At 40.7% G+C, this 23413-nt stretch overlaps 1 protein-coding gene across 1 annotated transcript; it reads left to right on the top strand.

Moving 5' to 3' along the window:
• The first annotated feature begins 9189 nt into the window (after positions 1–9189).
• Positions 9190–17066, top strand: Dynlt3 (dynein light chain Tctex-type 3). Its single transcript, XM_048461476.3, has 5 exons — positions 9190–9309; positions 11742–11783; positions 14250–14373; positions 14970–15047; positions 15367–17066. The coding sequence occupies exons 1-5, from the start codon at positions 9280–9282 to the stop codon at positions 15441–15443; spliced, it is 351 nt and encodes a 116-aa protein (XP_048317433.1). The 5' UTR covers positions 9190–9279; the 3' UTR covers positions 15444–17066.
• Positions 17067–23413: the final 6347 nt, after the last annotated feature.

Raw genomic sequence — 23413 nt, 5'->3', positions numbered from 1 at the left:
ACTTTAAGGTTTTGAAGAAAGAAACTGAAGAGGATACCAGAAAATGGAAGGATCTCCCATGCTCTTGAATTAGGAGGATCAACATAGTAAAAATGGCAATTCTATCAAAAGCAATCTATAGATTCAAAGCAATCCCCATCAAAATCCCAACAAAATTCTTTACAGACCTTGAGAGAACAATAATCAACTTTATATGGAAAAACAAAAAACCCAGAAAAACCAAAACAATCCTATACAATAAACATACTTCGGAGGCATTACTATCCTGACTTCAAACTCTATTACACATCTACAGTAATGAAAACTCCTTGGTATTGGCACAAAAACAGAGATGTTGACCAATGGAATAGAATCGAAGACCCAGATATTAATCCACAAACCTATGAACACCTGATTTTCGACAAGGGAGCTAAAGGTATACTATGGAAGAAGGAAAGCAACTTTAACAAATGGTGCTGGCATAACTGGATGTCAACCTGTAGAAGAATGAAAGTAGATCCATATCTATCACCAAGCACAAGACTCAAGTCCAAATGGATTAAAGACCTCAATATTAATCTGACCACATTGAACCTGATAGAAGAGAAAGTGGGAAGTAGTCTACAAGACATGGGCACAGGAGACCACTTCCTAGGTAGAACCCCAGTAGCACAGAGAATAAGAGAAACTATGAATAAATGGGACCTCCTGAAACAGTGAAGCTTCTGTAAACCAAAGGACACTGTCATTAAGACAAAAAGGCAACCTACTGATTGGGAGAAGATCTTCACCAACCCTGCATCAGACAAAGGTCTGATCTCCAAAATATATAAATAACTCAAGAAACTAGACACTAAAACTCTAATTAACCCAATTAAAAAATGGGGTACTGAACTGAACAGAGACTTCTCAACAGAAGTTCAAATGACCAAAAGACACTTAAGGTCATGCTCTACCTCCTTAAGGAAATCAGGGAAATGCAAATCAAAACAACTTTGAGATACCATCTTACACCTGTCAGAGTAGATAAAATCAAAAACACTAATGATAGCCTATGCTGGAGAGGATGTGGAGTAAGGGAAACACTCAATCATTGTTGGTGGGAATGCAAAACTTGTGTAGCCACTTTGGAAATCAGTATGGTGGTTCCTCAGGAAACTAGGAGTCAACCTACCTCAGGACTCAGCAATTCCACTCTTGGGAATATACACAAGAGATGCCCAATCATACTACAAAAGCATTTGTTCAACTATGTTCATAGCAGCACTATTTGTAATAGCCAGAACCTGTGGTGTGGGAGAATTGTCTGTATTCTGTCAATCATGTTTTAAATAAATGCTGATTGGCCAGGTAGGAGGTATAGGCGGGAAAACCAGACAGAAAGTGGAAATGATGCAAAGAGAGCAGGAGAATTCTGGGAAGGAAAAGTTGATTCTTCCCACTCCTGCCCAGATCACCGAAGCAGCAGGATGTGAGCTGCCCCACTGAAAAAGGTACTGAGTCACATGGCTAACATAGATCAGAAAAATGAGTTAATCAAGATGTGAGAGTTAGCTAATAAGAAGCCTGACCTAAAGGGCCAATCAGCTTTATAACTTATAGAGATCTCAGTGTGATTTTTCTCTGGGACTAAATAGCTGGGGGACGGGGCAGAACAGAAAACCCAAATAACAAACAGCCCCCCCCCATGTTACAGAATGGTGCCCAACGAACCTGGAAACAACCTAGGTGCCCCTCAATAGAAGAATGGTTAAAGAAGGTGTGGAACATATACATTTTAGAGTTCTACTCTGCAGTAAAAAAACAATGACATCTTGAATTCTGCATGCAAATGGATGGAAATAGAAAACTCTTTACTGAGTGAGGTAACCCAGACCCAAAAAGATGAATATGGTAGGTACTCACTCACAAGTGGATTCTAGCCATAAGTAAAGGACATTGAGCCTATAATTCGTGATCCTAGAGAAGCTAAATAAGAAGGTGAACCCAAAGAAAATCTTATAGTTATCTTCCTGGATATTGGAAGTAGACAAGATTGCCAGGGAAAAGTTGGGTGCACAGAGGGGGGGGTGTGGTGTGGGAGAATTATCTGTATTCTGTCAATCATGTATTTTAATAAAACGCTGATTGGCCAGGCAGGAAGTATAGGCGGGTCAACCAGACAGGAAGTAGAGGTGGAGTAATGAGAATAGGATAAGGCTAGGGAGGAGAGAGGTTCCTCAGCCACTCCTGCACAGACCACTGAAGAGGCAGCATGTAACTTGCCCAGCTGAGGAAGGTACTGAGCCATTATGGCTAACATAGATGAGAATAATGGGTTAAGATAACTTATAAGAGCTAATAAGTAGCCTGACCTAATGGGCCAATCAGTTTATAACCTTATGGAGTCCTGTGTGTAATTTCTCTTTGGGATTTGCCGGCTGTTGGGGTACCGGGTGGGACGGAAACCCCAACAAGCTGGCCCTCATGTTACAAATGGCGCCAACGTGTGGACAACTGTATCCACATAAAGCCTGAGACAGCTTGGGAAGTAATTCTAGAACAAAATAACAGCATTATGCATGGTTTCTTGGTAGCAGCAATTTCTCGGGTCTGCTCTGCTTGCTAGAGGCAAGCAAGTGCTCTCATCTAAGAGAGGCTTCCTGACTCAGCTTTAGCTGCAAAACCTTGCAGCTCTTTTAAGAGGTCCTGCCACTTAAACGGTGTTGGTGAAAAGCTGATCGCATGCTTTTCAGCTTTCAGTCATAGCAGGATAAAAGCTGCGCTGTTTTAAAATGCCAGCTTTCTGGGCTGTCCTGCCAGGGCAAACTCTGACTCTTTCAGGCAGGCAGTCCCACTGAGTGTGGTCTGTGAACAGAATGCTGCAGCTTGCTGGCGAGGACCTTGAAACGCCATAGAGTTGTGGCAGTGAACACAGCTCTGGCTGGTACCTCAGCCACGAGGATCTAGCCGTCAAAGCCACAGCTTTCATCCTCTTCTTAAAGACTCAAGTGGTCAGAAAAAGAGAGATATACAGTAAAGAGAGATTCAAAGAGGAAGAAAACCTCTAAATGGTTTACAGTATGTTAAAAATATATGCAGGATAAAAGTTAAAGTTTTTAAAGTAAAAAGAAAGAGAGTAGTTGGGTGTGGTAGAACACACCTTTAATCCCAATGCCTGGGAGGCAGAGGTACGTTGACCTCTGAGACTTTAAGGGACAGAGGTAGTTGACCTCTGTGACTTCAAGGTGTGGCAGCACACACCTTTAATCCCAATGCCTGGGAGGCAGAGACAGACAGATCTCTGAGTTCAAGGTGTGGTAGCAAACACCTTTAATCCCAGCACTGGGGAGGCAGAGACAGAGGATCTCTGTGAGTTCAAGGACAGCCTGGTCTACAGTGTTATTCCAGGACAAAGATATACAGAGAGCCTGTCTCAAAAAGTAAAAGTAAAAATAAAAGAAATAGAGGTTAAAGTAAAGCCACACAAAGATGGAAAATACAAAGAGAATCTTGATACTGTATGCCATTATGCTCTCTTTGAATTGTTTGAATGCTGAGGAAGGAGCAACAGCTGCTAAAGGACTGTTGTTTATAAATGCTGCTGAACTAACCAAAGAAAGGTATTTTGAAAATACCTTGACTTCAAAATTGAAGTCAAAAGGTATGCTACTTTGGAGAAGAGATTCTGCTTTTGTTTCCACAGAAAACGAGAGGCTTTGGATTTATTCAGAGTTAAGAAAAATCACCTTTGACCAAGGGAGGCCACCTGAAAAATCTCCGACAGGAATAGATGGCCCACATGTCTGAGTTTTACATCCAGAACAGATTCAAGACTACTGCCTGAGATGATCAAGACTCACAGGATACTCCAGTCAGGACTTGATTATAACTCTAAATTTTCTTTTGGTCCCCATAAGATCATCAGCGCCCCCAACCAGCAAGAAGTAGCCTGAAATACTACGCCCACATTCCCAACAAATGGACTATGGGTATTTTCCTTTGTTTAAAAAAAAAAAAAAGAGGGAAATGGTGCGGGAGAATTGTCTGTATTCTGTCAATCATGTATTTTAATAAAGCGCTGATTGGCCAGGCAGGAAGTATAGGTGGGAAAGCCAGACAGGACGTAGGGGTGGAGCAAAGAGACTGGGATTATTCTGGGAAAACAGGAAGCTCCCTCCGCCACTCCTGCACAGACCACTGAAGAGAAAGGATGTAACTTGCCCAGCTGAGAAAGGTACTGAGCCATTATGGCTAACATAGATAAAGAATAATGGGTTAATATAAGTTATAAGAGTTAACAAGAAGCCTGACCTAATGAGCCAATCAGTTTATAACCTTATGGAGTCCTGTGTGTAATTTCTCTTTGGGATTTGCCGGCTGTTGGGGTACTGGGCGGGACGGAAACCCCAACAAGCCGGCCCATCATGTTACAGGGTTGTAAGGAGAGATGGGTAGAGAGAAGGGAGAAGTGGAGGATTGGGGAGAAATTAGGGGAATGGGATGGGTGGGATGGAGGAAGGGTGGATATGGGAGCAGGGAAGTAAATATCTTAATTAAGGGAGCCAATTTAGGGTTGGCAAGAGACTTGATTCTAGAGGGCTTCCCAGGTGTTCAAGGAGAGGTCCCCAGCTTGTTCCATGGGCGGCAGAGGAGAGGGTGGCTGAACTGGCCTTGTCCCATAGCCACACTGATGAATATCTTGCATATTACCATAGAACCTTCATCTGGCGATGGATGAAGACAGAGATAGAGACCCACATTGGAGCACTGGTCTGAGCTCCCAAGGTTCAAATGAGAAGCAGAAGGAGGGAGAACATGAACAGGGAAGTCAGGACCGCGAGGGTTGTGTCCACCCACTGAGACGGTGGGGCTGATCTAATGGGAGCTCACCAAGGCCAGCTGGACTGGGAGTGTTGGAGCATGTGATCAAACCGGACTCTCTGAATGTGGCTGTCAATGAGGGCTGAGTGAGAAGCCAAGGACAATGGCACTGGGTTTTGATTCTACTGCATGTACTGACTTTGTGGGAGCCTGGTTTATTTGGATGCTCACCTTCTTAGACCTGGATGGAGAGGGGAGGACCTTGGACTTCCCATAGGGCAGGGAACCCTGACTGCTCTTAGGACTGGAGAGGGAGGGGGAGGATGTTGGGGGAGGGAAAGGGAAGTGTGGAGGAGGTGGAAATTTTTAATAAATAAATAAATTTAAAAAAAAAGACTTCCTGTAAGTGTGGGGTTTTCTTTTGTTGTCATTGGAGTTTTACTTCTAGAAATTCAATTTGGACTTTTAAAATAGTTTCCAGTTGTTGAATAAATTGCTCAATCTTGTCTTTTATATCTTTGAATGTAGTAAACATAGTCATTTTAACTTCTCTCTGAAAATTGTACCGTCTAGATCCTTAATGGGCTGTTTCCATTGTCCACTGGTTATGACAACGTGGTTATGTGAAAAATATAAGTCTACTTTGTAGTCTATGGTAATATGTCTGTCATCCAGAAAGAATTGTTCTATTTTGTTGCAGCTGCCTAGAGGCATTAGCAAAATCAGACCACCTTAATCCAACTTCAGGGACTGAAGTGATTTAAAACTGAGCTTCACTCTCAGGATCTGATGTTTTATTCCTACCTTGTAATCCTTATGGCTTCTTTCAACCCAAAGTATGATTTCTTACCAGAATTTCCCTCCTTGAAATGCCACAGAATCTGATTGCCCTATGTCTTGACATCTCAACACCAGCTGAAAACCTGATTCAAATGCTGTGCTCTACTCGTTGTAGGCTTTGTTGTTTAAAATCTCTAACTGCCTTCAGCATTCCTTGTTCAATTTTACCCAGTCAAAATTATCAGGCGAGAAATGCTGATGCTCATTCCTTAGGTCACCATTAGATAGAACTTGAATCTATTAGAAAATGAGTTTAAATGTTTTATTAAATAAATCCTCCTATGAGGAAGATGTCCCAACAATAAATGCTTTTTATTTGAGATATACTTGTAAACCAACACCTCAGAAGGCTCATACAAGAGAACATGAGCTCCAATCCAGCCTGGGCTACACAGAAAGACTTTGTTTAAAACCACCAGGACAAAATGTAAACAAGAAAACTATTTAGGGTAGAATAACTATTAAATGTTGCTACTATTTGTTACATATCTATAATCCTAGTACTCTGGAAGTTGTGGCAGGAGGATTGTAAATTCTAGTCCAGCCTGGGTTTCATAAGTGAGATCATTTTCAAAACAAAGAAGCAAACAAACAAAAATTACTTGAGAAAGAATTATTTGTATCTATACATTAAGACTAGATTTAAAATATGTGTGGAAAAGCAAAAATCTCTTCATAGCTACAGAGAAACCCTGTCTCAAAAACCAAAACAAACAAACAAAAAAGCAAGGTTTCTACTAATACATTTAAAAGACTTTATTTGAAATATTTTACTAACTTATTTTACTGCCTTTCCTACATTATTCTTTTTCTTCACAACCATATAAACAATTTTAAAAATAGGCCCTATAAAAGGTGCACACAGATGTATTTTTAAGGATACTTATGTTTCCCTATGGTTATTGGAAACACACATACAGATATGGGTAGCTGAAATGAAGTTATGACACACTGGGGAGATAATCCTCCCTCAAGAGGCACCGACGATGCGACAGAAAACCCCAGTGGAGTCCAGAGATCAATACTGATGTTTTCCTCAATGCTTACATCTTAGTTCTTAAGAAAGAATTTCTCTCTGAGTCCTGGGAATCACCATTTATGCTAGAGAGAGCAGGGATCCCGGGATCCTACTCTCTCTGACTCCCCACCAGAGATTACCTTTTAAGCAAGTCCCCATCCTCACATCCATTTTGAATTAACTATTCACAATTAAAAAAAAACACTAAACATAGGTTTTCCTGTGTGTTCTGTAAAAGAAAGAATCAAATGATTAAATGTTGGCCAATTGGGTCTAAGAAAAGGATTCCTAGGGATTAGAAAGAAACATGTATTGAGTTTTCTTGGCCTCGTAAGCCTCTCCACCAATGCAATAATCCAAATTAGAACAAATCAGACCAAATTTGAAGAAGCCCAGATTTAATGGATGCCAACACTCCCAGGCAGTAAACACACACACCCCTCAGGAAAACATGGAGAGGGAAAATGGGAGACCATGTGTTCGTTCTCTGGGGGGCAGTTTAAATAGTCTGTGGGAGTGGTCTTGACACTCCCTGGGAAAGGGTCACCATTTGGCAGGCTTTCTTAGAGGTAGAGTCTAGACTGTGGCCACTCCCAGAGGAGGGGGCTTTAATCCTCAGCCAAACATTCCAGACTCCTTGTATATATAGATGCCAGGGGGGTGGGGTGACTTCCAATCAAACAACAGGTTGCTGATGTCCTGAAGACAATAGTGTATGAAAATAGAAAGGACAAAAACCACACAGAAGCCTTTGAGCAACTAAATTAGTCAGGAATATTTTTATCTTTGTTACTGGAACAAAACGTTAATATTATTATTTTAGTTTCCCCTACCTGGGTCTTCCGTTCCTTGTAGCCAAAGGAGCATACCAATAAAATTACAATGGATTTTTTGTTTGTTTGTTTTCTTCAAGACAGGGTTTCTCTGTGTAACAACCCTAGTCTTGAGCTTACAGAGATCCACCTACCTCTCCCTCCCGAGTGTTGGGATTAAAGGCATGTGCCACCTCTTCCTGATCTACAATGATTTTTAAAGCATGTTCTAAAAACTTTTTATACTTCTCCCATTGAGAGGCTGTTGAGTTCCTTATAGGAGGTATGGGGTATTTGCCTGAATGTATGTATGTGCACCGTGTGAGTGCCTAATGCCTGAAGAGGCCAGAAAATGGTGTTGTATCCGCTAGAGCTGGAGGTACAGAGAACTGTTAGCTACCACATAGATACTGGGAGCCAAACTTAGGACCTCTGCAAGAGCAGTGAGGGCTCTTAACTGCTGAGTTGTCTCTCCAGCCCCAATTAGAATTTTTTCACTACTCCTGAATGAGAACCATTCAAACAAAAATCATGCCATAAAGTTAACAGTTTTATTTGAATCAAAAGTCATCAAAACAGAGTGGTAAATTGGGGCAACTGAGGTTCAGAAATCCAAGGGTTTAGTTAACAACTATGCAGGTTTTACAGGTGTCTTCATCTCTCTTGGTTTTTATTTTACTTATAAAATAAGAGAAAGGGATTAGAAAACTAATGAGCCTTCTGACTTTGATACTGGATACAGAATAGAAGTCACCATAGTGGGCTGGTTATTGCTCCCCACCAAAACACATCCACATTTGAATCCCAGAACCTGAGAATGTGCTAACTTGCATGGCAAGAAGCATTTTGTGGGTGTGGTTAGAACACTATGAAACAACAGTTTGTGCTGCTTTAAATCGTTGTATCTGTGGTCATTCATTATAGCAGCAACAGAAGCTCACACAGTGTTGAAGAAGTTGGGCATTGCTATCATCTGTAGTATTCGAGCTGGTAGACCTAATATATACTGTATGGAAGGCCTTGGCCAAGTCATTGAAAATCTCTGCATTTTCACTGCATCTTTAATAAGGGGATCAGGGGAGGGCAAATCTGAATTACTGAGAATCTGAGGAAAATCTCAGAATCAGTCACAGTTCAGTATCCCTAAAATAAATGTAAACAGAGAGCTTCTGCTAAGATTTATAATTCATTTTAAGGCATTTTCTCCTTTCTCAAAAGTTTTATACCTCTTTATAAAAGAAAAGCCTTGACAGAAGAGGAGCATCAACTTCGGGAGTCGTGTGTACAGTATCGTATTTGATCCTTATAACCAGTCACAAAAGAGGGGTGATTATGTTTATCATATGAGAAAACTGAATTGGGGGGCTATATTTTTCAAAGTCAGTAATTAGTACTCAGAGAAATCAAAGTTGCTTGCTCACTTCCTACACTCATTTGCTGAAAACTGTGCCAACGAGGACTACAGAGATCCCTGAACCGTTTATGCTGAGTTTTGACAAGCTGACACAAGGACATTCTAACTAATCGCCACAGACGCTGTGCGAGTTCTTAACGCACATCTTTTACTTTCAGAAGACAGGTCTGGTCAGAAGTTTTCTCTAGGCCTAGGAGGTATCCTTAGTTCATCTAAGCAGCTCAACTCAACCAGAGTTTCTCCTCCCTGTCCTTTAATCCCCGCCCCCATCGGGTCCATTACAACACATAGGCGGGGCTACGTAAACAAAAGCCCTGGGCTATAAATGGAGGCGGGGCCTCCCCGGAGGCCAGTGTGCGCAAGCGAATTTCTACTGGAGCCTTGCTCCGCCTCCGGGGACTGCCAAAGCCACCATGGAGGTGTACCACCGGCCCTGCGACGAGGTACCGCCCCTCTGGCGCCGAGAAGCGCCCCTCGCCCTGGCTGTGGGGGAGGCTGTCCGGTGGTCTCTTAGTGCCTGGAGAGTTAGGTTGCGGAGTCCGGTGAACCCGAGTCTCCTCCGCAGAACCCGGATCCTTCTGGCCCCTCGGCGTCTCCCCGCCCCTGAGAGCCGGAGGGTGGTCTGATAATTCCGAGGGCTTGGGTGACCAAAAGCTCTTGGGGGCAGTCGGCAGGGTCTGGGAGGACCCAGTGGGTGTAGGGGGAGACCTAACTTGGGGTTCATGGGCGGGCGTTGGCGAGCCCCGCCCGTCTGTGGTCTGGGCCTGGGAAACCGGTTTTCTCTGTTTTCTCCACCCTTTTGGGTCTCCTTGAGCTGCTGCTGCAAGGTGGCTCTGGTCCTGGGAACTCTCCCCAGGGACGGCTAGAGGAAGTGCTTTATAGATTAAGAGCCCTTGCTCACTGATTCAGGTTTCCCTAAGCCTCACCGGAACTTCAGGATGTAGGTTATTTTCCTGTTACTGTTGGGAACTCTGACTTTTCATGGCGACCAAGTGGCAGGCCCAAAATTAAACCGGCTAGGAATGACAACTGTTCCGTTTAAACCCAGGTCTCTGACTTTACAGTTCAGCCCATGTTTCCAGCACTTAGAGGATGCGGCCTGTTTAGTTGCAGCACAGCCTGGATGAGTTTGCAAGGACAGAATAGACAGACATTTTCTGTCCACTGATAGCTAGCCACTGGAGTGTGATACAAGAAAATGAAAGATGAGATGGTGGAGGGGCCATGCAACAGGATCCTTGCAAGGACTTCTGATCCAATGGGAAAGTTTTAGGCAAAGTTGTCTGCAGAAGATTCTGTGTTGCAGAGTGCGTGCATACTTGTAGGTCAGTGGTGAAGCACACTAGTGTTAGAAATACGCAGTTGCCCCCCCCCAATTACATGGTTGTCTCTTCCTCCGATTTAACTCCTAGCAAGGGTGCAAGGGAATCTTTTCTGTACTACATCCTAAATACATGTAATTTAATGAGAAATAGGAGCAAAGGAATAGCTCATTGGTAAAGTAGTTAAGTAGCACATTAGAACCTGCCCTGAGTTCTATTTCTAGCGCCAGAGAAAACGATGAAAAACCAACAGTCATTATTTGTGTTACTCTAGCCAGCCAAACATCCATATTATTAGGTAACTTTCCAAATTGTAGTAAAATATGCATCATTTATTTCTTAGGTCAATTTTGGATGGGATTTTGAAGCAAAACGACAGTTTGTCATAGGGCTAAAATAGGAGACTTTTTTGTGGTTTTTCGAGGCAAGGTTTCTCTGTCCTAGCTGTCCTGGAACTAGCTTTTGTAGACCAGGTTGTCCTCAACCCGAGTGCTAGGATTAAAGGTGTACAGCCGAACGGTGGTGGCACAGGCCTTTAATCCCAGCACTTGGGAGGCAGAGACAGGTGGATCTCTGAGTTCGAGGCCAGTCAGGACAGGCTCCAAAGCTACAGAGAAACCCTGTGTCAAAAAATAAATAAATAAATAAATAAATAAATAAATAAATATTAAAAAAAAAAAGGTGTGCTGCCCGGCAGAGACCTCTTTTCAAAAAACCTCCAAGTATTTAGATTTTCATTCCTTTTTTAGGGGGATATGGGAAATTTTATAGAATAATTAATAGAGTTAGAATAAGAAAATCTGTGCTTAAAACATAACTCAGAATTGACTTATTTCAAGTAGTTTTAAGTTGCATAGTGGTTTTTAAAACACAAAAGTACTGCTTTCACAATGCAGCCAAAACATTTCCATGGAAATCATCCTTATATTACCTAAAGCATCATGGCTTATATTTCAGTCTTGTCATGTAACCTAGTTCTGCACTCAAGAACACTTAGATGTCATTGAAAATTGCTGTTAACCCAAGATTGTAACAAACTGCTCCAAAAAATGAGAGGCCAATTTAAACAATTAGAGTGATATTAATTTTGAATGACAGAGTATTGCAATAATCTTTAATTTGGGAAAGCAGTGGTTTGTCTCATCAGTTCAAAATAAAATTGGGAATGACAATTTAACATACTCTATTTACGGGCCACTTTGCGTAGCTGAAATGATTTCCTGTATACTGATTGCACGCCGTAGACGTCATTTTTAGCTAATGTCTGCTAATTTCTTGAGCTTTGTAATACAGTGCTTTCTGGAATGTTCATTAGAGTCACTATCGTAAAAGCACTTCTCAAAATGGTATTTGCCTAGGCCCTGCCCAATCCTAATGGATCTGAATCCAGAGGGAGTAGGATCAGCAGCCTTGGTAGAACTGGTACCCCTAGCACTATGGTCTTCTGTCACTATCACTTTCTTAGACCAGCTGAGGGTATCCTGTATGTTACCATATTCACAAATAAAGGGAACCCTTGCTGAAAGCAATTTTGTCCTGTGTTTTCTCTTTAGGTTGGCTTCAATGCTGAGGAAGCACATAATGTAGTCAAAGAGGTGAGTTATAGTTGCTGGTATCTTCCAGCTGTTGTGCCCAGATCACGACCCCCAGAGAGGCCCAGACTGTAATAAGCAAGGTTTAATCAGCATAATCCAAACATGTTTGGAACTCATCTCCATCCCTGTTACAGAGAGGTAGAGAGAGGAGTTGTATCTCCTCTGTGGGGTAAGCTTTTAAAGGCATAGCTACAAAGAGAATCTTTGAAGCTGCTTTGGCAGGGGTACAAGGACTTTTGCTCCCTCCCATTCAGTTAAGTCAGCTTTCTCCTTGTTCTTAGAGCAAGGCCACTATTCTTGAGTTAGGCCATCTTTATGAGCCTGTACCAAGTGTCTGGCTGGGCTGAGCTAAGTGACTTTGTGCTCAGAATCTCCCAGATGAGAGAGGGAAGGCCACTATCTTCCTGGGAAAACACTCTGCTAGAAAATTTCTTCTCGCCCCTTTGAGAATAAGGGGTGAGGGTTCCACAAAGCTTGTGTGGATAGAAATATTTTAAATCCAGTTTTTGATTTTTTTTCAAGCCAAAGCTAGAAATGTTAATGCTAAAATAGCAAGATTTGAAATAAGTATTCACTCTCTGCAGGGGTGCACGTATGTGCAGTCTCTTGTGTTCAATGAGGCCTTTTTGGACTTCTAATGATAGACACACTGAAACACTGTTTTAAGTCTACAAAAAGTAAAGAAGCTCTTTTTCAGAATCAGTTTTAGCTGGGGATTTTTACTGATTCTAGTGTTATCAATATAGACGACTGTGGGGGGAGGTGAGGCCATCTACATAGACTACCTTGGGGGTGAGTTAATTCATATAGACTATCCTGGTGGCAAGTTACTTTAAGAGCACTTTAACAGTCCAGAGTCATCGTTAATTCTGCCAAATGCTAGGTAAAAACCCTGAGTTGGCCCACAAAGCTTGCTTCAATTGTGGGTGTGACTCGTGGGGCCTATGACCTAGCAAGCCCTGACGGAGTTCTGTCTGGGCGGAATCACCTCCACCTGGGCACTGTGTGTGTGCACCACCAGCTCCCCGGAGGCAGTTCTTGACTTGCCTGAGTGCTCTAAGGGCATCGTCTTATCCAGCACTCAGCTGCTCTAACCCTGGATAAGTAGGATCAGCTCAGTGTCTCATAGGGCTAGGCAGCACCAAAAACATCACTGTATTTTAATAGTTGAAGAATTGTGTATTAGAATATTTGATTATTTAAAATATTCAGACTATGGCATATAAATATATATTTAGGACTATTTCATTAAAATAAAATGCTTTCAATACCCTCACAATGTCAGAGCACAAGGAAGAGCGATTGGAAGGCAGAGGTAGCAATAATCTTATTTTTCGAAGTAAAATGTCAAAAGAGACTGTTTTGGGCTAGTAGACATGAAATAAAAGATTCTGGGTCTTTGGAAGAGCCACTTTAATATATTTTCCTTACCCAAGTTTTGAACCATATGGAAAGACAAAAGTGTTCACTTGAAAGAATAAAACCCCACCTTTACTGTAGATAAAACTAGGTTGGTGACTGGATCATGTTTTACTAGCCCCAATGCTTCTGAACTTGCAATACCGGCTTTGCGAGCACACAAGGGAAAGTTTGAGTCAGCAGGGAGAAATACAGGATAATGTGTCTCTCTGGTCTGGGTGGAGATGGAAGGAGAGATGAAAACCCAAGTCCAAGATGCTTAAAGGTGGTATTTCATTTGATAAAGGTTCCAGAGCAGACAGGTATGGGTCTGGCCTTCTGGTCCTAGACTGAGGTACTAAAGCCATTGCTGGGTTTGGTTTTTTTTTTTTTTTTTTTTTTTTTTTTTTTTTTTTTTTTTTTTGAGACAGGGTTTCTCTGTATAACAGCCCTGCCTGGAACTCACTCTGTAGACCAGGCTGGTCTTGATCTCACCATTGCTCTTAATCAGGTGACAGAAGTGGATGCAAGTAAGCAGTGTACGATCTTATTTGACGTTCTTTTCCTAGGGTGTCTTTATTTATTTTCACCGGCAGGTGTATTGGTTGTTTTGTAGCTAAGCAATTATAGCACAAATGAGATAATTATTATCCATAGAACTATGTTTTTAAATTAGTCCTATCCTTTGTTTTCAGAACATGAACCCTAGTTTTAATCCTATGTTTCAAAGCCATTTCTAAACAGTTAATACTATCTTTTCTTAATCCTGAAGAAGTTTTTAATCACTTGCTGTTTATCCTTTGTCTTTCCTGTATTATAAATATTAGAAATTTTTTTATTAGTGTTTCTGCTACCACAGAGGCACTGGCAAATTTATCTTTATATGACCTTTAATACTTCATAGAATGAGATAAGGCTTATGGGAATGCTTTGAAAACTCCTAAGCAGCTAGAGACAGTGCACACCAAACATTTAGTGGATGCCTGTTTTCTGCTGTGCCTTGAATTTCTCTTGCAGTATATGTAAATTTGAGTTCATTTGGTCTAATGGAGCTGTCCTCTCGCCTAGTGTGTTGATGCAGTCTTAGGAGGCGAGGACTACAATCAGAACAACATCAACCAATGGACTGCAAGCATAGTGGAGCAATCGTTAGCTCATTTGGTTAAGATGGGCAAAGCTTATAAGTACATTGGTAAGTGTCGATGTGGGGTCCTTCCTCACCAGTTGCCATGCCTTTATCCTTCTGATTTTCTCTGAAGTCGGAGCATGGATCCTAACGTCAGGCACTGTAGTTGAACACTAGTGTAGGAAGCACTTCTGCCTTGTCCCTTTGAGTGTAATACCTGATGCAGTGCAAAACTAGAGGGCTTGCTGTCTAAACCGGTTTAAACAGCCTTCCCTTGGTAGCATCAGTTCTCTTTGGCCATTGAGACCCTTCAGGGCTGTCGTCCTCTCAGCCTTCCATGCCTCTTTAGAGGCCTGTGAAGATCCACACACCAAGTACATAGTGAAATAGTCCCCACATTTCTCTCTGAAATCTGCTAATGGCACAGAGTGCAGTTGGATCCGGAAGTTGTCTGCAGTACCGTTGCTGGCAGTTATAGTAATGGTTCAGGAAATGGCTTCATCTCCTGAAGATAAGTTCCTAATGCTTAATTTCAAGAGACTATTTTAACATACTAGCTGAATTATTTTGTTACTTACTTTTCAGCTTTTAGAGTTCTGATACAAATATTTCCACCTTGATTCTTTCCCCCTTTCACCGTCACACTCTGACTTCCTTTCCAGTGACCTGTGCTGTGGCCCAGAGGAGTGCCTATGGATTTCACACGGCCAGCTCATGTTTTTGGGACACTACATCTGATGGTGAGAGCCCATAAATTAATTTGCCCAGAATCAAAGTTCCAACAAAGTCAGTCTGGACTTACTATGTAGCTCTACTTGAAGTCTGAAAAACACCGTATCAATAGAATTTCTTTGTATGCACTCACAAGTAGGATTTCAAGTCAGTATGAAATGTGAAGATAGAACATATTAGAGGAGATATTACTAAAAGCTATGTGTGGGTGTGTGTTCATCTGCTAGGTGTAAGTCTGTGTGTGTGTGTGTGTGTATTAATTACTTAGTGCCTGGTAGTTTTGATGTTTTACTGACGTGTAAATGTCCTCTTCTTGTATGTTTTCAGGAACCTGTACTGTGAGATGGGAGAACCGTACCATGAACTGCATTGTTAATATCTTTGCAATTGCAATTGTCCTGTAACCCAGTAAACATTATGGGTTAAAGCCATTAGCTTAAGTTCGTGAGTGTATCCTTTCTAAAAAGAGTAATAATTACTTGTTAATGTGCTAGATGACAAGTGTGCAATATGCTTCAAAGCTATCAACAATACACTGAATATTATAAGGAAAAGTCTAACAAATAAGATCTTGGCAGATTATCTCATATTCTATACAGTTTCATTTAAAGACACAAATGTTAGCCAAAAATTAATGCAGAAATATTGACTGACATAAGATTAGGATGTTATATTTATTCAAGCCTTTCACTAGCATCACGCACCCACAGAGATGGGATAATCTACTTAGATGCTGACATTATCTTTATACTAGAAAACTTAACAGGGATAAATATGTGAACAAAAATGCTGCAATGATCAGTGCAGAGAAAATTACATGAATTGGCTAATACCTTTCTTATTTATTTTAATTTCTTCCCTTCATTGGATTATATATAATAGTTCATGGGAAGTAATTTTCACACCCTACCAGCACCTGTATCTAATGTTATAGTAGCAGCTATGACTAACCTGTTTCATTTTCCTGAGAACCTGGCAAAGCCATCTTTCTAATATCAATTTCTTGCATTTACACTTGAGGTGGATTAAATAATCACCAGGTTTCCTGCTTAAGCAAAATTAGTTAAGTATCTGATCAACAGTATCTGACTCAGACAGCTGCCTTACAATCCACTCATTCCACGAGGAACATTATCTACCAAATGCCTGTTGTGCGTGTTTCTCTGTCAGGCATGGCAACTCTCGACATGGTGTTCAAGTGTTAAGTTTCTATTGGTTTCAGTTGGAAAACTGGTATCTCTGAGGAAGGGTTGAAAAAGAAAGGAAAAGTCTCTGGACCTCCATGGAGAACTAGCCAAAAGGAAAGCACTAATTGGTGGCACAGTTATACATATAAATTTTAAGGGTTGCTTCTGATAAAATAAAACACATAAAATATGCAACTCTTACTTAAAAGCCTTATTAGTAGTCTTAGTTATACAAGTCATAAATTTTATCGTTGCATTAGTTATAGCTATGTGTGCATAATTTAAAATACTTATGTGGAGTTAGGACTGAGTGAAGTAGAATATACATTAAAAGTGAACAATCATTAGTAGGTTATCTAATTTCTCAGGGCTTATGAAATATAGCTAAATTTATTAAGAAAATCAATGATAAAACCTAGGGTACACAGCTGGCCACCAGATGTTTGCCACTTAATCTTGAAAATGAAATCAATTTTACATGTCATCACTGGCACCCAATCCATGTAAGGACTGGAATCATGAGTCATTGAATTTTTAGGGTAAAGAAAAGCTTAGTATTAATGGCAACAATGGTAAAACAGGATTCTTGAATGAGTAGGACATGCGTAGTTGGCATTTTGCCAAGTAACTGTAATGGCAAGAATGCAAAGACAGGGTTTCAAGCAATGACCTGTGACTTTGGCACCTCAGAAATTCTTTGTCATTACCTGTATGTTACTTTATGTGCTGGCTCTTGTACCAAACTATCTGTGCAGTTAAGACTGATTTTTGACTATTGTTGTTGAAGCCTCTCTGCTGTTTCTAGTTAAAATATAATAAAGACTATCTTACTGTGCTGAACATCTGCCTCTGCTTCATAACTCATTGCGCTTACCTTAATAAATTCCAAGCTGGAGAAATGGAGGAGGAAAACAAATGTGGGGCCATAGAAATACATTGCAAAAAGTAAATATATTAATATACACATGGGTCTGAGCAGGAAGATCAACACTATGAGACCAGACTTGGCTACCTAGCAAAACTGTGTCTCAAAAATATTGCCACCCAAATTGAGTCTTTACCATTACAATACAACCATAGTTTCTAGCTCATGCTTTTTATTTATTCATTTTAAAAATTATTTGTAATTTTTAACACAAAGTTTCTCTTTAAAGTTAGTGTAAAATATAGTATAACTATTTTTAATGATTATTTTAGAAAATAATTTTGTCTTCATTGTCAAAATGAAAATAATCTGTTGTGTCTTTAAAAAATTAAGGACCTTAAGTAAAATTAGGGCATTTGCATGTAATACTCTAGTACCCATGTAATTCAGTTAGTGTAAGCACTAACTGCAATGTTTTGTAAAGCTGTAATTTTGTGTTTGTGAAGTCCTAATAGACTGCCTAAATAATGGCAACATCTCATTAAAGAGCGCTTTTCTGTCCTTCTTCCCAAGTTGGGTGTTAATGATGAGTCACTGGTTGAGTTTCTCCGCCTGCATTCATCATTCATTTTATAGTGATCTTAGGGTTGCACTGAAAAAGTCCTGGTATTATATTCTTGGTAACAGTTATTAAGAAAGGATCAGGAAATATATGACTATTTAGGGAGAAGTGACTAAGTCTCTTCTATGGCACATATCAAAGCAAAATTTAAGATGAACTGAAATTACTTTCCTCGTGTACTGGAATCTGTGAAATTGTTTTATGATTCAAAAGGTGGAACTATGTTTGTGTCTAAAAATCCTATGTCCATTGTTAAATTGTTCTGTTAACTTTGCACCTTATATGGTGAATGTTTTAGTTTAGCATAGGAAGTACGGTGTTTCATTACGGCCTTTTCATAATATGTGTCACACTCGGTTCTTTTTTTGTCTGATACTCCCGTTGCCCCCCCCCCCCCCGCTTCCCTCTTCCCGTGCTGCTTCCCTTCCTCTTCTGATAGGCCTTCCTCCTTCTTTCATGTTCCATGTATTCTATGCAATAATTTTGAACATTCATCCCATATAAGATGTATTAGCCAGGTGGTGGTGGCATACACCTTTAATCCCAGCACTTGGAGGTAGAGGCAGGTGGTTCTTTATGAGTGTGAGGTCAGCCTGCTTACAGAGTGAGTTCCAGAGCTACAGGGTTACACTGAGAAACCCTGTCTCAAAAAACACAAACAAAAAATGTATTTATTCTTATGAGGCTTTGTGCTCGTTTGGAATGCATTCTACCATGGTTCTAGACCTGCTTTCACTTAAAAAAACAGATCCACTTATTGTTTTATGTACATGGGTGTTTTGCCTACAAACATGTCTGTACACTTCTTGCATGGTTGGTGGTGCCTGTGGAGGCCCAAAGAGGGGGTCAGATCTCTTGAAACAGGAGTTAGAGACAATTAAGAGCTACCACAGATGTGAATGATATCAAACCTTGATCCTCTACAAGAGCAACCAGTGCTTTTAGAGGCAGAGCCGTGTCTCTCCAGTCCCTGTTTTCACGTTTTCTTTTGAGACAGGCTCTCATTTTGTAAGCTCTAGGCATCTTTCTTCTGGCTTTTTCTTGTTTCTGGGGGCTAATTGCACTTTGTGATGAATTCCAGCATCCATCTTCAAAGCCAGTAGAGGAGCATCTTCATATCTCATCTCTGATCTCTGAGGTTTAGGGTTTTTTCCTTTCTGCCTGATCTTGTCCTATTAAAAATCCTGTAAATCCATAGGCTACGCTCAATAACTTACTCCAACTACAAGATCTTTAACCGCACCTGCATAGTTCCTTTTACTATAAATAGACCCACAGGGTTCAAATGAAGGATGTGAGCATCTTCCAGGGAGTGTTTCTCCATTAACACTCTTCTCAGCACATGATTCCTAGTGCCAGTGGACTCTCAACGTGAGTACCAGGCAATTCCAGACTAGGTGGAACAATGATAACTAGTTTGAACATGCTCTAGTCCACAGGAAGTTGCGCTTCAGCTCCATCATCTGGTACTGTTAAGGAATGAAGGCTCACGTGCCTTAAAAAAAATCACAAGTGATGATTATGATATGAAAAAAAACTCACAAAATTTTGAATTTAAAAACATTTAAACATTGACTTTTGGCTTAAACAAGCCAATAAATAGTCTTCTTCTTACTCTCTATAGTTTCCACTCTCCTTCATCTTCTATCCCTTCCTACTTCCCTTTTCTCCCCTCTTTCCTTTTCTTTCTGAGACAGGCTCTTGTTATGTGGTTCAGGCCATCCAACCATCCTGCCTCCGACTGTCAAGTGTTGGCATTTCAGGTGTGCTTCATCATCTCCAGACCCCTCCATTAATTGCAAATCACTTAGGAAATGAGAGTGATAGAACAATAGAAAAATATTATATTTCAGTTCCATACTAGGACTTTCCTGGGCCAATTGGTATTTCTCGTGTTAAAATCCAGTATGAGAATCCTCACTCAGATGAAGGTAGGAACATGATGTTTCTGGGAAACCAAGTACAAAAAGAAGTGGAGACAAAGCCCCTCCACCTCCCAAAGAAGGCAGGCGTGAAGGAATAAAATTCAAGAATGCTACAGGAATTCTGTGCATAGAAAACTACAGGGAAAAAGGACCATAAGTGGGGATTAAGCTGATCCCTTAACACTTGACTGGATTGGCTCAATTTCACAATTTCTAGTAGCTCTAGGCTTCTACTATCCTCTCCAGCACCATCCTAGGACCTCCAATGTTTGCATAATCTGTTCACACATTTTGCCTATTCTACCAATAGTCAATGAGTGAAATCAGCTACAGTATGGGCTCAATACCAAGTCAACAGTGGATGCATCTGTCAGAGTTGTCACCATGCTAATAGGGACCAGATAGCTAACAGAATTAGTGGCCTATGAATCATTAGTATGGTTTTCTTCATTGGTAGGTATTTTTTCTGGAGGCAGTTTCATGACATCTGTCAATTTTTTGTGCTTCTATCATATGAATAGTTCTTTGGCTCAGCACTACAGAACTAATAGCATGGCTCAGAAAAGGAAAGGGCAAATAAGGTTCTCTTTGCTATTATTCCTAAAACAAGTTAAAAATAAAAACAAGGCCAGGATTGGTGTCCCACAGAGGACGTTGAAGCAGTAGGACAGCAAGTTTGAGAACTTCCTAGCTACACAGTGTGTTGTAAGTCAGTCTGAGCTATTTAACAAGGCTTTCCAAAGCAAACAGATAAAGAAATGAGAAATTTATACTTTTTGCATAAAGCAAATTACCCAAGTTGAAGTAGTTAAGCAAATATTAACTTTTAAATGAATTTAAATAGAATTCTTAATTATATTTTTATGTAAAACAGTATACTTTAGCGCCAATGGTCTAACAAATTATGTGACTTCCATCTTGCCTCCTCTTTGTCTTCCACATATGAATCTACTCCCAGAGGGTAAAAAACTGGTATTTTGTTGTATATTATTCAGGCTACTGTTTTGCATTGATATGAGTAGATGAATATATTATTTTTACAGCTATATGAGATATATAACTGCAGATTGCTCTTTTTCAAGTTTGTTAAATGTAAGTCTAGAGAGATGGCTCAGTGATTAAGAGCACTAGTTGCTCTTCCAGAGGACTCTGTTTCAACTCCCAGCACCCACCTGGCAGGCAGCTCACAACTGTATGTAGCTCCAGTTCCAGATATCCAGTGCCCCCTTCTGGTCTGGATGGATACCAGACACATGCACAGTGCACATACACACATGCAGACAAAACACCCACGTACATAAAATGAAAACAAGTAAATCTTAAAATAGAATAAGACAAGAAATTTGAAATGTTACATTGGGCAGGGTGGGAGCTCATTGTGCCATTGCATGTTTGGAGGGAGGCCTGAGGACAACTAGGGAAAATTGGTTCTTTTCTTCCACCATATGGGTCTCCTGAGATCAAACTCGGGTCATTAGGCTTGGCAGCAAGGGTCTTTACCTGCTGAGCCATCCCCCCCACCCAAGATTTTTTTTTATGTCATACTTAGGATTTTTTTCCTGTCGGTGTGTATAGTCTCCTTGTTGATCTTAACTTATAGTTTATTCACTTTGAACACTTAGGTGGTACCCTATGTTCCACTCTTACCAAATATCTGCCTGTGAAAATGTTGGCACAAATCCCCTGGTTTTCATGTGGAGAGTCTTCTCTAAAAGAAGAATTATTGGATGGTCATAAAAGTGTCTTTTACATCAGAACTGTTTTATTTTGTAATTTTAAAACAATAACTTGTTTTGATATTTGAGAAAATATTTAAGCCATGTAAAAGTAACAAGTTGCCCTTGTGATATTTTTAAAAATTTCTTTTTATTATTGTTTCAAATTATGTATGTGGATGTCTCTGGAACTGGAATTATAGGCAATTGTGAGCTGCCCAGTGCTGGGAACTTGTGTCCTCTGCAAGAGCAGTACATGCTGTTAACTGCTGAGCCTCTCTTCGACCCCATGTGATGGTTAAGTTTGGTTAAACTGCTTGCATTGGCAAGTGTACTGGATTGATGGAATACACGTGTTTATTTCTCTCAAGAAATACACAAAGGGGTAAAGATATGCCCTGAGTGTGGGCAACAGTAGTCCAGCTCTGAGTCCCTAATAGAAAGAGAGGGAAGCAGAAAATACTAGCACAGGTATTCTCTGTCACTGCTCTCAGGCCACCATGATGTCAATGAACTACTCTGCTCTGCCACACCCTTCTCATGGTGATGGACTGAAACTTCTAGAATGATCAATCGAAACCAAACCTCTTCTCCCTATAGTTCTTCACATCAGGTCATTTATCACAATAATAGGAAAAGTAATACAAACATGCCTTCAACTACATAGCACATATGTGTGCCAGCTCTGGAAGTTATCAATCTCAAATGAAATTCTTTGCAGTTCCAACTAACTCTTCAAAAAGTACAAAAGTCACAAAAGTGGGCCTGATTTTGTGGGGAGCATGCTTGGGATATCACATATGTCCTTCAGAAATGGTGTGTGTGTGTGTGTGTGTGTGTGTGTGTGTGTGTGTGTGTGTGTGTGTCTGTGATCATGCTTGTCCCAAAACTTGCAACAGCATCACTAAGGATGCCATAGGATTTCTTTCCTCATTTGTTGATTTGAATAAAGTTTTATGAAACACTTATAAACATGGTGAGAATTGTTCACTGGGATCAGCTTCATTTATGTCCTTAATGTTGCATCTCTGGTGCCAGTGGTAGCTCTTGATGGACATAAGAAGGTCTACATTGCAGCTGTGACTCCACCAACAATTGCTTGTGTGATGGGGAAATAAGCATTTCACCTTTCTAAGCTGCACTTAATTCACTTAGAAAATTAAGGGGGCAGGTTAGGTCTTTTAAAACTTGAATGTTAAAGAACAAAGAAAAAAATCCAAATACTTAATTTGTCGCCTTGGAGAGTTCAGGGCAGAGCCAGAAGTGGGACTTCAGAATTTTCTTCTGTTAATGCTACTACTTTGGCTGGTGGTTTCTAAATGTATAAGCCACTTATTATTAAAAAATAATATTATCCATATTATTTAAAAAACACCTGCGAGAAAGATTGGAGAAGGAAAGGTTTATTTTCCTCATGGTTTCACTATTTTAGTGCATGGGCCTATGCTCTGTTGATGGACCTCAGGCAGTCAGTCTCATAGCACGGTGGACAGGAAGCAGAGTACAGGAGAGGGACCAGATGGACTATTCCAAAGTATGACCACTGTGAACTGACTCCTAAATTTTTCACAGCCTCCACAAACAGTCCCACCAGTAAGGGGTCCCGCCACATGAGGGGTTGTGAAGGGCATGCCATAGCCAAGCCATAGCACTGGTAGTTTGCAGATCAACTTAAGGGGGGCAACTAATGTGAAAATACCCAGACTCTGTATGGATGTGCTCAAACAGAACTGGACTTTGATCTGACTACTAGCCCTCATCTGACCTACCTCCAGGGAACTGTGCAACAGAGGCTGCATTCTGATTGCTTCTCTCTGTTACACCTTTGTTTCTTTCCCTTCCCAATATTCTTTCACTTCTTTCATAGAGTTGTAAAGGTTCTCTTCTGCTTCTCTCTTGGGAAAAGAATCTACTCTTTTGTGTTCTGAGTTTCTTCTTTGCCAGGTTGTCCAGATGTAGACATCTTCCTTGGGAAGCCTGAAAATGGTTCATCATATGTGGTAGGTCTTTGAGTTGGAGAGCACTTTGAGGCTCCTTATGCTCTGCCAGTACTCCAGCCA

Source organism: Myodes glareolus, chromosome X, assembly GCF_982192425.1.
Source record: "Myodes glareolus chromosome X, mMyoGla1.1, whole genome shotgun sequence".
Taxonomy (NCBI): domain Eukaryota; kingdom Metazoa; phylum Chordata; class Mammalia; order Rodentia; family Cricetidae; genus Myodes; species Myodes glareolus.
This window is presented reverse-complemented; position numbering and strand designations above follow the sequence as displayed.